Consider the following 15,467-nt stretch of genomic DNA (forward strand, 5'->3'; position numbering starts at 1 on the left):
ATCTTCTCTTGTTTATTCGTATCTTTTGTATTGTTGTGAACAGAACTGAACACAGCACTCAAAGTGCGGCTTAACGAATGTGATGTCCCAACTCCTATACTCAAGACCAGTCTGAAGGCAAACGTGCTATAGACCTTCTTCATCACCCTCTCTACTTGTACTGCCATTTTCAGGGAGCTATCTATTTGTACCCCAAGGACACTGTTCAGCAACAATTCCTAGGGCTCTGTTAATCACTGTGTTTGTCCCTGCCTGGTTTAACTTCCCAGAATGCATCACCACATATGTCTGAGTTAAATTCCATTTGTTTCTTCCCTCTAGATCCTGTGGGAACCTTAGATAATCATCTTCATTGCCCACTACGTTACTTAAAGTGGTTTCATCGACAGCCTTACTCATCAAATGATCTACATTCTCATTCAAGTTGTTAATTAAATGTCAAACAACAAAGGACCCAGCACCAATTTGTGTAGCACACCATTGATCACAGGTCTCCACTTTTGAGGAAAAACACTCCTTTACTCCCTGTTGACTCCAAGGCAGTTTGAATCCAGTTAACTAGCTATCCCTGGATCTCATGCGCTTATCCTTCTGGACCAACCTTCCATACAGGACCTGTCAAAGGTCTATTGTCTTCTGTCCTACTCTCATGAGTTCTCTTGGCACATCTTCAAAAAAAAAATCAAATTCATGAGATGTGGCTTTCCAGGCAGAATCTGATCTGCCTTTAACGTTCATACATTGCAAAAAAATTCAATATCTCAAATCTCCCACATGTAATTTTCCCACCCTTGATTATCTTTGCTGTTCTCTTAAAAAAGGGTACAACATTGCCAAACATGGAACATAGACATCTACAGCACTTTACAGGCCTTTTGGCCGACAGTGTTGTGCTGACCATGAACCTACTCTAGAAACTGCTGAGAATTTCCCTACTGCATAGTCCTCTATTTTTCTAAGCTCCACATACCTATCTAAATCTCTTACAAGACCCTATTGTATCGGCCTTTACCACCGTCACTGGCAGTGCATTCCACACACCCACCACTCTCAGTGTGAAAAACTTACCTCTGACAACCCCCTTGTATTACTTCCAAGCACCTTAAAACTATGTCCCCTCATGTTAGCCATTTCAGCCCTGGGAAAAAGCCTCTGGCTATCCAGTTGATCAATGCCTCTCATCATCTGAAACACCCCTATCAGGTTACCTTTCATCCTCCGTTGTTACAAGGAGAAAAGGCCGAGTTCATTCAACCTATTCTCATTAGGGATACTCTCCAATCCAGGCAACGACCTTGTAAATCATCAAGTCTTCTGGTGCCTCACTTGTGGTTAATGAAGTTACAAAAGTCTCTGTTGGGCCTCCAGCAATTCCCTACTTGCTTCTCATAACATCCTAAGGAAAATGTGGTCATGCCCCTCGAATTTATCTATCTTTATGCATTTCATGACTTATAACACCCTCATCCTTTGTAATATCAATAAGTTCCAGGATATCACAGTTCCCTCTCCTGACTTCACAAGTTTCCCTGTCTTTTGCCAGGGTAAATTCAGATGAGAAGTACTCATTGAAGCCCTCACCCATTTCTTGACACTCTGTACATAAGTTGCACAAAGATTAAGAAGCCCTACTCTCTTTCCCTTGCTACCTTTTACTGTTTATATGCTTATACAATCTTCCAGCATTTTCTTTTATCTTACTTGTCTGGGATATTTTATAGCCTTTTATTTTGCCCTCCTGATTTCTTCAGGTATATTCCTATTTAAGAGACTTGTTTGATCCCAATTATCTATACCTATTAGTAATGAACTATACTGAAATTTCAGGCGTTCTGAGTTTTTCAGATTATCTGAGTAATTTGCACTTCTAGCTTTGTATGTGTACAACTGCACTGGTCATGATAATGCTTAAATCCAAAGCCAAATTCAATTCCAAACGTACTGAAGGATGAAGTGCACAACAAAATTAATGAGGGATGAGAAATGCTTGCTGGGAACAGTACTAGCCATATCTAAAATATAGATGCTAACCCCATGAAGCTTCAGCATACGAGTACGTATGTGCAAGGCATCAAAACCACCATGCAATGGACATAGCTACTTGATTCCACATTAAATAGATTCTGTCCATCTGTATCAAGCCAGTAATTGTATGACCAATGAAGCAAACAACAGATGCTGAGGCATCCTTGACTTTGATGATGGTGCTCAACATGACAATACTAAAGATGGAGCTGAAGCATTGACAACCACGTTCAGCCAGAATATGGTGATCCAATGAAAAGCAAACAATGGTAGATGCTGGAAATCTGAAATTAAAACACAAAATTCTTAGTATGCTCGGCAGGTCATGTAGCATCCGTGGAGAGAGAAATAGTTAACTCTTCAGTTTGGTAACTTCATTGTGTATAATAGCAATCTCCCGAGATTCTCACCATTGCTGAAGCCAAGTTTAAGTCAATTTGAATCACTTCACATTAAGAAAGAGCTGAGAGCACTGAATGTACAGCAGTGGCTAAGACATCAGACAACATCCTGAGAGTAGTACAAAAGACATGCTCCAGAATTAGCCACATCTCCAACCAAGCGACTCTAATACAGTTAAAACACTAACCTGTAACCATTTCACAATAAGCAGGACAAATCTAGTCTGTCTAATTACCACCCAATTAATCCACCCTCAATAAGGCAGTGGTATCACAGGACACCTAACCTCCAATAACCTGTTCATTTCTCAGTTTGGGATTTGCCAAGACCACTGCATCTCAGACCTTATCGCAGCCTAGATCTAATTGTGGACTGTAGGTCTGAATGCTAGAAGTGAGGTGAGAATGACTTCACATCATGGCAGAGAATTTGACAAAGTACACTAAGGAGCCTTGGTAAAATCGAATCAATGGGTATTAAGATGAAGGTATTCCATTAGTAGGAGTTGTTCCTTTCACAAAGAAAGGTGCTTGTGGTTGTTGCAGGGTCAGTCATCTGAGCTGCTTGAGTTCCTCCTTCAGTGAGTCTTCATCTTGGCTGTCCCAGTTGATTGAAATTCAACTGGATTACTCATATTAATAATGTGCCTAAAAGAGCAATTCAAAGAGAAAAATGGCAAGTTCCCTTTGGGACATAATCAGAGGACTGTGCAGGCCAGAGGGTGGCAAGCTCAGGGGAACTATCAGTGCTTTCCCCTCCCCCCCCCCAATCAAAGTCCAGATAGTCTACAGTGTGTGGTTCACCTCCTGTCATTACCAAAGCCTCTGCACCATTCACAGAAAACCCAAGTCAGGAGTGTGAGGGAACGCTTTCCATTTGCATGGATGAGTGTAGCTCTGCTTAAGACCCAAGAAGTTCAATGTCACTCAACAAAGCAACATGTCTGATGTCCCATCAGCCATAGGAAATATTCACTCAATCTACCACTATGGCATAGTGGGTGCAATAGGTGCTACTGACACAGCAGTTTATTACTGAAATTACTTCCAGAGCACATGCCAGGTCTTGACCTCTGCTGCCCAGAAGGATGAAAACAGCAGGTGCATGAGAACACCAATCTGTCATCATCACTAGGTTTTTAAATTGAAACTTTTCTTATGCAGCTGTTATGTTGTGTTGGCTTAAAGGCAACACACACAAAATGCTGCACAAACTCAGCAGGTCAGGCAGCATATATGAAGGGAAATGAACAGTTGACATTTTGGGCCAAGAGCTTTCATCAGGTCTGAAAAGAAGAAGGACAAAATCCAAAATAAAAGGGTGTGGGGTAGTGATCAGCATGAGCTGGCAGGTGATAGGTAAATCCAGGTGAGAGGGGGAAGGGAAAAGGACAGGAAAGGGGCAAAATTGGGAATGATGTTCAAAGTAAATTTATTATCAAAGTACAGGTATGTCACTATATGCAACCCTGAGATTCATTTTCTTGCGGTATTGCGGTAATGTAAAAAGAAAAAAAAAGCAATAAATATTGAGAGCATGATGTGAACAGTCTTTGAAAATGAGTCCATAGGTTGTGGGAACAATTCTGTGTTGTGTGAATGAAGTTTATCTTCCCTGGTTCAAGAGCCTGATGGTTGAGGGGCAATAGCTATTAGAACCTGGTGGTGTGGGTACTGAGGATCCTGTACTTCCTTCCTGATGGCAGCAGTGAGAAGAGAATGGTGGGGGTCCTTGATGGATGCTACTTTCTAGTGAGACCACTCCTTGTAGATGTGCTCAGTGGTGGGGAGGGCTTTACCCATGATGGAATGGACTAGACTGAACTGTACCCACTATATTTTGTAGGCTTTTCTGTTCAAGGGCATTGGTGTTTTCATACCAGGCTGCAATGCAACTAGATATGAGAAAGTGGGAGATGGTGGATGGAAGAAGCAAAGGGCTGAAGAAGATGGATAGCAGACCGAGGAGGAATAGAGTGTAGTTGGTTGTATCTAGTGCACGAGCAAGCCTTCCTCCACATTTGGCTAATGATGTGTTAGATGAAGCTTGGGAGTAAAGTAGGTTTTCATTTCCAGTTTTGGAAATTAATGTTTTTGGAATTTTCTGATAATATTTCTCCACAAGTTATCAGACACACCTTGCATGAAATGAACCTGCCTAAAACTGAGAGTTCATTGTCTGTACCCTATTATCAAGTGGACTATACAAAGAGGGAGATTGGCATGCTTGGAGAGTTCTCTTGAAAGGTTATTGATGTGAAACATTAATTCTGTTTTCTTATCCATGAATACTGTTTGATCTGCTGAGTACTTCTGGCATAATCTGTTTTTATTTCTTAGATTGTTAGCTGATGTCATTTGTGAAGCTAGGGGGTGCAGATTTATAGCTAGAGGAAGTATAAACTGAGAACAGCTAGATTTCCTGGTCATATTGCTAACATGAAACCCCTGGTTTCCTTGGCTGCGTAAATCTAGGGAAAGCACTCTCCGCTCCCACTAAACTTATGAGACTGAGATGGCGCTCCTGCTCTAAACCACCGTTTGTGTGGATCTGTGTAATTTGCTACCCTGTTACAAATTAGTGCCAGAAATAACAGACAGTACATTAACATATGATTAAAGGAATTATATTTATGAATCTTAACTAAAGGGTTAGTAAAGAAAAACAAAAAGAAAAGGGCCCATGTTAATTGAACAGTCAAATGTGCACAAGTTGGACCTCATCTTGAACTTCTCTGTCACTCACGCGCTGGTCTCTCAGTCAATGTGAAAGCACACACCACCTTCCGATCGTCGCTCGCAATCCATCTCGAACAAACGGATCTCCCACCGGGTCATATCCTATGACTGGTTCTCCCCAGCGTCTTCTCTCTTCATGTCCCACTGAACCAAAAAAAAACCCCAAGGCCAACCTTAGTGTTCCTCACCAGAGAAATCTCCCCTCAGCTCTCCCACCCTAATTGGATAGATCGCACTCATTCCTCCTCAGCCCTTATCATCAACAATAACCCAAACAAACTGAAAACAGAACAAACTGCTCTTACAGAACTGCTAAATGAAATACAACATAACAGCAAAAATATGAACCAGGGCATTACACATATAAACATGGTTACATGTGCTGATATTGATGAAGAGCAAGTTAGAGCTTGTGGTGATGGAATCCACAATTGGATAGTCTGCTTATTTAGCTGTTGAGAGTAATTTCATGCATAGTGAAGAATGATTGGTGGCTGTGATCTGTGGTATAAATATTAAGGATGTTTTAAGAAAAACCTGTAAAATGGATACAATAATAACTATGCACCTTGAACTAATTAATTATTATTTTACTTTTGGTAGGATGATTTCCTACTTAGATAAAGGTACCATAAGGCTCCTTGGTGAGAATGACCGAATTGGCATGTTCTCTGCTACATTACGTGACCAGCTGAACTGTGCCCATGAGGCTTGTACTGCCCAGGTAAGATAATTCAGCCAGATCTTTATCTTTGTCTTGTTATCTTATGGTAACCTGAATTCATTAATTTAACTGGCTGCTTGTTTAAATTTTCCCATGAGTAGATTTCATAGTGACTGGACATGTACCATACTATTACTTATTAATTCTTATTTCCTGCTTCCCAGTATTTGGATTAAGTGTTAACCTTGTACCTGTAGCCCCCCTGGCCAGCCTCAGGGTCACTCGGCTTGCTGTCGTCTAGGGAAACAGCCCTCGGCCCCGCCAAACTGGGTAATTAGTTTGTGTGGATGCTGTGTGATGTTCCCCACCCTGCCCAAATAACAGACAATACACCAGATATGATTAAATGATTTACAGTTTATAGATATTACTGGAACTATATAATTAATAGAGAATAAAATATTAAAGGAAAGTAAAAGGCGCCACACTTATCAAAGTTCAATCTCTTCGTGCACAAACAGTTGGAGCTCAGGACCCTTCTTCTTCACTCTGCGACCCCTCAGATCACCTCGACCGGCCGCCTGGGACCAACAACGGTGGTCGACCAGACGCTCCACACAAGTCCGTCTCTGTCTCCTCTCCTCGCTGAACTTACAGCACTTAGTTAGTGGACTCACAGCACCTGTTCCATCCTCTGTCTCTCTCTCCCGCCTTCTGCCCCAAAACCCCGCGCATACAATATCTTACAGACACACCAAAGCATAACAACTATCCCAATTGGTTCATTCGTCCTCTTATCAATAGATAATCCAAAGCAAACTGCTAGCGGAAGGGCTTTCTCAGCAGTTAATGTAACAAAGAAGCCCTTTCAGTTATAACATAACAAAGAAGCCATTTTAATTAGACTACGCAGTGACATAAAAAAAGAAACCCCCTTACATACCTTCCAAGTGAAACTTCAGTAGGAAGAAGTGAAGGTTGGAAAATGTAAGTTGCTGCCAATCGGCCATTGCTGAATGGCCATTCATACCAACTATAAACTATCTGTACACCCTAAATAGAGTTTACTATTTTTTCCTGGCTAGGTTATATCTGTAGGACTTCATCTTCAGTTAGTTAAATATTAGAAGCAAGGTACCAGAGTTGTGAAGATATGGTAAAGCAAAGAGTAGAAACAAGGTCAGAGAGAAAGGTATCAATATGGGAAACATCAAATCCACTGTGACAGAAAGAAAGAGGTAGTAGCCTAAGAGTAAATTGCTGGACAAGGCTGAAGGTTACAAAAGTAATTAAAGGGTGAAACTAAATGTTCCTAACTTTACAAAACATTCAAAGCAAAACAGATGAATTGGGAGCATCACTAGAAATAAATGTGATTTGACTGCAGAGTAGATTTCATAGTGACTGGGCAAGTCTTGTACAGTTACTTATTAGCACTGAATATTGAAGGGTTCGTGACATTAAGGAAGGACACAAAGTTAAGATGGAGGAGTGGCTATATTAATAATGGTCAGAGCATTAGAAAAAGAAGACCCAAATAAATTAAGGTGTGGAAGTGTTTTGGATGTAGGCATTCAAGTCTAGAGATCGAGAACGTGACAAGAGATGCAGGTATGATCTCTGGAAAGCTATCTCACAGGTGAAGTGGAGATTCCAAATTAGGCTGGAATCGACGAGGGATGCTTGACAGCTGTGAACAACAGGAATTCTGCAGATGCTGGAAATTCAAGCAACATACATCAAAGTTGCTGGTGAACGCAGCAGGCCAAGCAGCATCTATAGGAAGAGGTGCAGTCGACGTTTCAGGCCAAGACCCTTCGTCAGGACTAACTGAAGGAAGAGTGAGTAAGGGATTGACAGCTGTGGCAGGGTTTAATTCATAATCCCTACAAATTTAAATCTTGCAATATAGGGGACAGCAGAGCTTTGCTTCCAGAAGAGCTCAATGCTTTTTATGTTCGCTTTGATCACCAGAACAGGGAGGCGATGTCTCCCGGTGATCCTTTGGTCTCAGTATTTGAAAATGACGTGCAGGCTGCCTTCAAGAGGGTGAATCTAAGGAAAGCAACCAGTCTGGATGGAGTACCTGGCTGATTACTGAGACCTGTGCTGACCAACTGGCTTGTGTATTCATGGATATCTTCAATCTTTAGCTCTCGTAGTGTGTGGTACCCACCTGCTTCAAGTTAGTTTAATCATACTGGTGCCCAAGAAGAGTGTGGTAATCTGTCTCAATGACTATCAGCCAGTGGCATATACATCCACAGTGATGAAGTGTTTTGAGAGGCTGGTATTGAAGCATATCAACTCCTGTCTGACGACTTGGATCCGTTCCAATTCACCCAACGGAACAACAGGTCCACAGCAGATGCTATCTCATTAGCTCTTCACACAACTCTGGAACATCTGGATAGCAATGCTGCATACATCAGGCTGCTCCTTATTGATTACAGCTCAGCATTTAACACCAATATTCCCTCAAAGCTAATCAGTAAACTTTAAGACTTGGGCCTCAATACCCCCTGGTGCAATTGAATCCTGGATTTCCTCAGATGTAGACCCCAGTCAGTTTGGATTGGCAAAAACATCTCCACAATCACCATCAGCAAAGGAGCACCACAGGGATATATGCTTAGCCCCCTGCTCTACTCAGTTTACACCTATGTGTGGCTAAGTACAGTTCTAACACCACATACAAATTTGCTGATGACACCGGTGTTGTGGATTGTATCAAAGGTGGTGATGAATCAGCATACATGAGGGATATTGAAATATTGTCTGAGTGATGTAATAACCTTTCATTCAATGTTAGCAAGACCAAGAGCTGATTGTAGACTTAAGGAGAAGGAAACCAGAGGTCCATGAGCTAGTACTCATTGGAGGATCAGGAGTGGAGGGGGTAAGTAACTTTAAATTCCTGGGAACATACATCAAAGTTGCTGGTGAACGCAGCAGGCCAAGCAGCATCTATAGGAAGAGGCGCAGTCGACGTTTCAGGCCGAGACCCTTCGTCAGGACCAACTGAAGGAAGAGTGAGTAAATTCCTGGGTGTCACTATCTCAGGTGACCTATCCTGGACCCATCATATGAGTATAAATGCAAAGAAATCACGACAGCGCCTCTACTTCCTCAGGAGTACGCAGAGATTCGGCATGTCATCAAAATCCTTGGCAGACTTCTATAGAAGTGTGGCAGATACTGTGCTGACTGACTGTATTATGGCCTGGTATGGGTACACTACTGCCTTTGGTGCAAAATTCTACAAAAGGTAGTGGATTTGGCCCAGAACATCACGAGTAAAACCCTCCCAATCACTGAGCACATCTACGTGAAACATTACTGTAGAAAAGCAGCATATATCACCACAGATCCCCACCACCCAGGCCATGCTCTTTTCTCACTGCTGCCATTAGATAGAAGGTACAAGTGCCTCAGGATTCACACCACCAGGTTCGAGAACAGTTACTCCTCCTCAACCATCAGGTTCTTGAACAAAAGGGGATACCTACACTCATTCTACTTCTGGCGTTCCCACAGATGATGGTCTCACTTTAAGGACTCTTTATCTTGTTACTTCATGCTCATTATTTACTGCTGTTTATTTATAGTTGCAAGAAAAAGCTAATGAACCTTTTGCAATTACTTGATTTTCTGCTTTAATTACTCATAGAATATGGTCTGATCTTCATCTAAGTCACAATAATAGACAAACACAAATCTACCTAAACTAATAACACACAAATAATTGTACTTCTCATGTTGTTATTGAACACATTGTTTAATCATTCATAGTCCAGGCTGGAAAAAGTATGTGAACCCTTGTATTTAATGTTTAATAACTGAAAAAACCTCCTTTAGCAGCAATTACCTCCACCAATTTCCTGTAGTTGCAGATCAGACTTGCCCAATGGCAAGGAGGAATTTTGGACCATTCCTCCATACAAAAATGTTTCAGTTCATCAATATTTCTGGGATACCTTGCATGGACAACCCTCTTCAGGTCATGCCACAGCAACTCTATTGGGTTAAGTTCTAGACTCTGACTTGGCCATTCGAAAACATGAATTTTCTTCTTTTTAAACCATTTTGTTGATTTACTCTTGTGTTTTGGATCATTGTCTTGTTGTATCATCAAACTTCTATTAAGCTTCAGGTGATGATACCCTAATATTCTCCTGTGAAATGTCTTGATAAAATTTTGAATTCGTTGTTCCCTCAGCAATTTTAGCTGTCCAAGCCCTGAGACAGCCAAACAGCCTGAAACCATGATGCTACTTCTGCCATTCTTCACAGTTGGGATGAAGTTTTGGTGCTGATGTGCAGTGCCCTTTTTCCTTCAAACATAGCTGTGTGCATTTCTGCTGAAAAGCTCAACTTTTGTCTCATCTGTCTGTAGAAGTGTTTGTCCTGGATTGTCCCAGAAGTGTTATGAAACATTTAGGCAGTCTTCTGCAAGCTTCAGACATGCAGCAATGTTTTTTTCTTGGAAAGCAGTGATTTCCTCTGTGGTGTCCTTCCATGCACACCATTCTTGTTTAGTGTTTTTCTTGTAGTGGACGCATGAACAGAGACTTAAGGAGCTCAAGAGATTTCTGCAAGTCTTTTACCGTTACCCTTGGGTTCTTTTTCACCTTCAAAATTGCATGTTGTGCTCTTGGTGTCATCTTTGCAGGGAGAATAGCAACAGTACTGAATTTTCTCTATTTGTAGATCATTTCTTTTACTGTGGATTGTTGAACACTCAGGTCATTAGAAATGCTTTTGTAGCCTTTTCCAGCTTCATGAATATCTAGGAACCTCTGAAATTATTCTAAGGTCCTCTGCAAATTGTTTTGATTGAGGCATGGTGCTCATAAACAGATCTTTCTTGAGAAGAGCAGGCTCTGTCAGTAACATGACTTTTTTATAGTGCACCTCTACAACCCACACCTCCAATCTCATCTCATTGATTGGAACACCTAACTCCAAATAGCTTTGTAGAAGGCGTTACCCCGAGGATCACCTACTTCTTTGAATCTAGACTGTGGTTGTTTAAATTATATACTCAGTATTGACGAGAAGAAATAGAATTGTTTGTGTGTTATTATTTTAGGCAGATTGTGTTTGTCTATTATTGTGACTTTGATGAACATGGTACCACATTTTATGAATAATTAATGCAGAAAACCATGTAATTGAAAAGGATTCACAAACTTTTTTTTGCAGCTGTATATTTGCATTTGCACAGTTTGTTGCTCATTGCTCCTGCTTAGTTATTGTTCCATAGATTTGCTAAGTGTGCCCACAGAAAAAGAAACTCAGGGTTGTATGTTGTGACATGTATGTACTCTCATAATAAATTTTACTTTGACTTTGTATCTGCCTGGTCCTATCCACCGCACCTGGAGTATAGTCCTCCGTAAGCCTGTCATCCATGTACCTATCCATATTTATGGAGATTTTAGAACACTGCAGCACAGAAACAGGCCACTTGTGTTGCTGCAGTCTATGAGAAATATACCTTGTTGCAAATGTACACAATTCTACATACCTCACGGTATGAAAAGGACTGTCAAATGATTTTATATTGTTGCCCTTTTTATTTAAGAAATCTGGCTTGTTGCAAAAGTACATAATTCTACGTGCTGCCTGCCCCAGCTGGAAGGGAGAGAGAGGTATAATTAGGAATGTGGATAGAGAGCGAAATAGAAAGAAGCTGAAACTCGAACAATCTCCTTAACTATGACTTTTCAGCCTCCTTGTCTCTTCTAGTATTGCATATGACACAAAAATTGTGAGTTATGGATAGCGGAGAAGTTTGTTAAAGAATGCAGGCTTGTCAAAGCTTGCCTCACTATTCATTGTGATCAGAGCTGTTCATTGCTGGTTGTAACTCCTCTTCTGACAGTTCTCCACAATTCTGAAATCCTCTGGTTATTTTTTTGGAAACTAGAGTCAAAGAGTAATCCAGCCCTTTAGGGGAATTGGTCCATGACAACCACAGCATCCTCCATCCCAATTGCTGAATTTGGCAGATAACCCTCCAAACCCTTCCCTTCCATGTACCTGTCCAAATGCCTCTTAAGTGTTATATTTGTACCCTCCACTGCTTCCTCTGGCAGTTCATTCCAGGTACTCTACTCTCGGTGAAGAAGTTATCTGTCAGATCTCTTTTAAATTTCTCCCCTCTTATCTTGCATTTGTGCAATCTAGTTTTGGAACCCCCCCCCCCAACTCTGAGGAGCAGGCTGACCTTATCCACACCTCTGAGAATTCTGTAAACTTCTGAAGTCACCCTTCATTCTCCTATGCTCCAGGGATTAAAGATCCAATGTGGCCAGCCTCTCCCTATAACTCAGGCACTCCAGTCTAGGCAACATCCACATAAATTTCTTCTGCACCCACTCTAGATTGACAATGTCTTTCCTATAACATGGTGACCAGAACTGTACACAGTACTGCAGGTGTGGCCTCATCAATGATTTGCGTTACAGCAACATAGTGTCTGTAATCCTAAACTTGATATACTGACTAATGAAGGCCAGCATGCTAAATGCCTTCTTCACCACCTTGTTTACTTGCACAGCAGCTTTCACTGAGCTGTGCACTTGGTCTCCCAGATCCCTTTGAGTCCTGCCAGTCACACTATCAGTCCTACTCTGGTTTGACTGTCCAAGTTACGTTGCCTCACACTTATCTAATTGAAATCCACCCATCTCCCTATCTAATCAAGATATCTGTAATTCATTGTAACCTGGTTCCTATCAACAAGAATCCCTAAATTAATATTGTCAGCAAACTTGGTAATTGATCTATCTACAAGGTGTACATTCATATTCAAATTATTTACATAAATAATGAATAAGAAGTCCCAACATTGATTCCTGGGGCACACTGCCAGTCACAAGGTGAATCGACCTTCAAATTTATTATCAAGCCAATTCTGAATCCACTTCTCTAGGCCCCCCCCTGAATTCCATGTGATCTGACCTTTCATATCAGCCTGCCATGTGGAACCTTGTTTGTATACTAAAGTCTAGATAGTCAGCATCCACTGCCCTACTTTCATCTATTGCCGTAGTTGCCTTTAGAAAAACTAAAAGATTTGTATTATATGACCTCTCATGCACAAATCAATGCTGATTATTCCTGATTAGGCTTTGACTGTAGATCTTGTCCCTCAGAAATCTGTCCAATAACTTCCCTACAACTAAAGTCATGCTAACTGGTCTGTAGGTCTCGCTTGTCCTTGCTACCTTTCTTGAACAATGGGACAACATTGGCCACCTTCCAGTCTTCTGGAACTTTGCCATTGTCCAAGAGTGCAGCAGATATCTTTACGAGGGCCTCTGCGATTTAACATAGAAACTTTTCTACATGGAAGTCACATAGAAACTTGTTAAAATGCCATGTGATAAATGTTTAAAAAAGCTAGCACGTTACTTCAGTGTCACTATATCTCACGCTACGGCCAATTAAACTGCCTAATGATTTGTGTCTATATTTCAGATGCCTGTATATGACAATGTTCAGTTGAGTATAATCATATCATTTTAATGTTAGCTACTTCTTGTTTTTAGGTTTCACTTGTGGTACCTTCAGTCATACCATCTGTTCCATTTGAGCCTGAAACTGACAATCGATCTAATTTTACCAGTGACAGGGCCTTTCAAAATTTTAAGAAGCAAAGGTACAGAGATTGTTTTCTTGTATAAATATAATGTAAACATCGGATCATGATTTCAAAGCAGAAGATGCTGATAACACTGAGAACATCAGGCAACGTTCGTGGAAGGAGAAACAATTAATGACTCCTGTCTGAGATTTGTCAGAACTGGCAAGTTAATTTTTAGTTGCAGAGAGATGGGGGAGGAATGGATGTGACAAAGGAATTATCACAGAGAAGGTCAGGACTTGGTTGTCTTGGGGATGATAAATGCAGAGATCATTCAATCGATAGAATATTGGATATGGATAGAGCGTGAGAATATAAACAAAAGCATGTTGAAATTGTAGGACTGGGATATTGCACTAGGTCAGGGTTTTGGTTATGATGATAGAATTCTGAACCAATCTCACAGATGCATGTATTATAGCAAAAATGGCCAGTTCTGATACAGAGAGCAAGTTTTCTAGTGATGTGGAGTTCAATTTGAGTCCAAAAGCTGTATGCCCAGTTGGAAGATGATGTCCTTTTCTTTAAGCTTGAGCCTCTCCGTTATATTGCAAAAGGTCAGAGAGAGAGGAATAGAGAATTAATGGAGGATTTCCAGCATCTGCAAATTTTCTCTCGTTTTTGTTGAAGAACTAGTATCAGGCAACAGCTGAAGCTTATGATTATTCCTGCAGACTGAACACAGGTCCTCCACAAAATGTTAAGACCAAATGAAATTCACTAGACGAAAGTTCAAGTGAATCATTTCTTCATCTGGAAAGGCTGTTTGGGTCCCTGCCTGGTAGGAAGGGAAGAGGTGAAAGGAAAGGTATTACTGTATCTGTACTTGCAAAGGGAAGAGTCATAGGTCAGGGAATGTTTGGTAAGGATAGAAGAGCAGACCAGGAAGTCACAAAGAAAAGATTCCCTTCAAAATATCAATGGAGGTAGAAAAAGGTGATGGAATCTGACAGACATTGTGAAGGATGATCTGTTGAAGGTGTACACTGATGGGATGGAAGGTGAGAATCTTGTGAATTCTTCTTCCTGGTGACGGACGGTGCTAGGAGGTGAAGGGTGTGAGAACAGAAATGTAGGAAGTAGATGTGGTCGAAGGCTTTGTCCACTATGCTAAAAGAGAAACCTTGGTTTTTCAAGAAGAAAGCCATTTCAGAGACGCCTGGGTGTAAAGTTTCATCATTGGAGCAAATACTGAGGAAGAAAAGGAATTGGGAGAATGGAGTGTTGTCCTCACAGGAGACAGGGTGGACAATATATAGTCTAGATGTGGGAGTCTACAGGCTTATAATGGATGCATGTTGCTATCCTATCTTCTGAGATAGACGGGGGAAGGGTCAGAGGTGAACCCAGTGAGGTTAGAGCAGGGAGGAAATTGATAGAAGAATGATGTTTTTGAATTTTGTAGCAGCACTTAGACAACTGATGATGTGCTGCAAAAAGAGTTGAGGGAGTGGGCCTGAGTAGTGTACCACAAAATGACCTGAGTAGCTTTGGCCCATTTGATGTGGAGAAAGTGAAAGGAGTTGAGGTTAAGTTCAGCCAGGAGAATGAATGTATTCATGGAGAGGAACAAACAGAGTATGCTCAGATCCTTCACTGTGGGATGGAAGGGTAGATATTGTGCATCCAAGGTGAGAATGTGCTGGTTGGGGCCAGGGAATTGGAAACTGCCATTGTGAAGGACATCCGAGTTGTAATGGAAGTAAGTGAGAAGGAACTGGATCAAGGTCAGGGTAGGAAAATAATAGTTTCAATGGGTAAGAATAAGATGAAACGATGGATCTGCCTTGACAGTCCTGCTTAGTAATGGGTTCTGCAGGACTAAGAGTTGATAAGGCTGGGAGCTACAGTGGAATGATGGTGTGAGGAAGAGAGGCCTGTGTTGGTCTGGGAGACAGTGGCCTGGAATTTTATGATGGGATTACAGTCCAGAAGAAAGTATGAAGACCTGTCTGAGAACTAATATATGGCCTCATTAAGATGG

At 41.3% G+C, this 15,467-nt stretch overlaps 1 protein-coding gene across 2 annotated transcripts in view; it reads left to right on the forward strand.

Moving 5' to 3' along the window:
* cdan1 (codanin 1) overlaps positions 1-15,467 on the forward strand; it is a 183,580-nt gene that overhangs the window by 38,170 nt on the left and 129,943 nt on the right. For both annotated transcript variants that reach the window (XM_063054209.1, XM_063054219.1), the window contains exons 7-8: positions 5,769-5,889; positions 13,389-13,498. In XM_063054209.1, the coding sequence (XP_062910279.1) occupies positions 5,769-5,889; positions 13,389-13,498 (231 nt within the window). The remainder of the gene's footprint in view (positions 1-5,768; positions 5,890-13,388; positions 13,499-15,467) is intronic.

This window comes from Mobula hypostoma, chromosome 1 (assembly GCF_963921235.1).
Source record: "Mobula hypostoma chromosome 1, sMobHyp1.1, whole genome shotgun sequence".
NCBI classification, from domain to species: Eukaryota; Metazoa; Chordata; class Chondrichthyes; order Myliobatiformes; family Myliobatidae; genus Mobula; species Mobula hypostoma.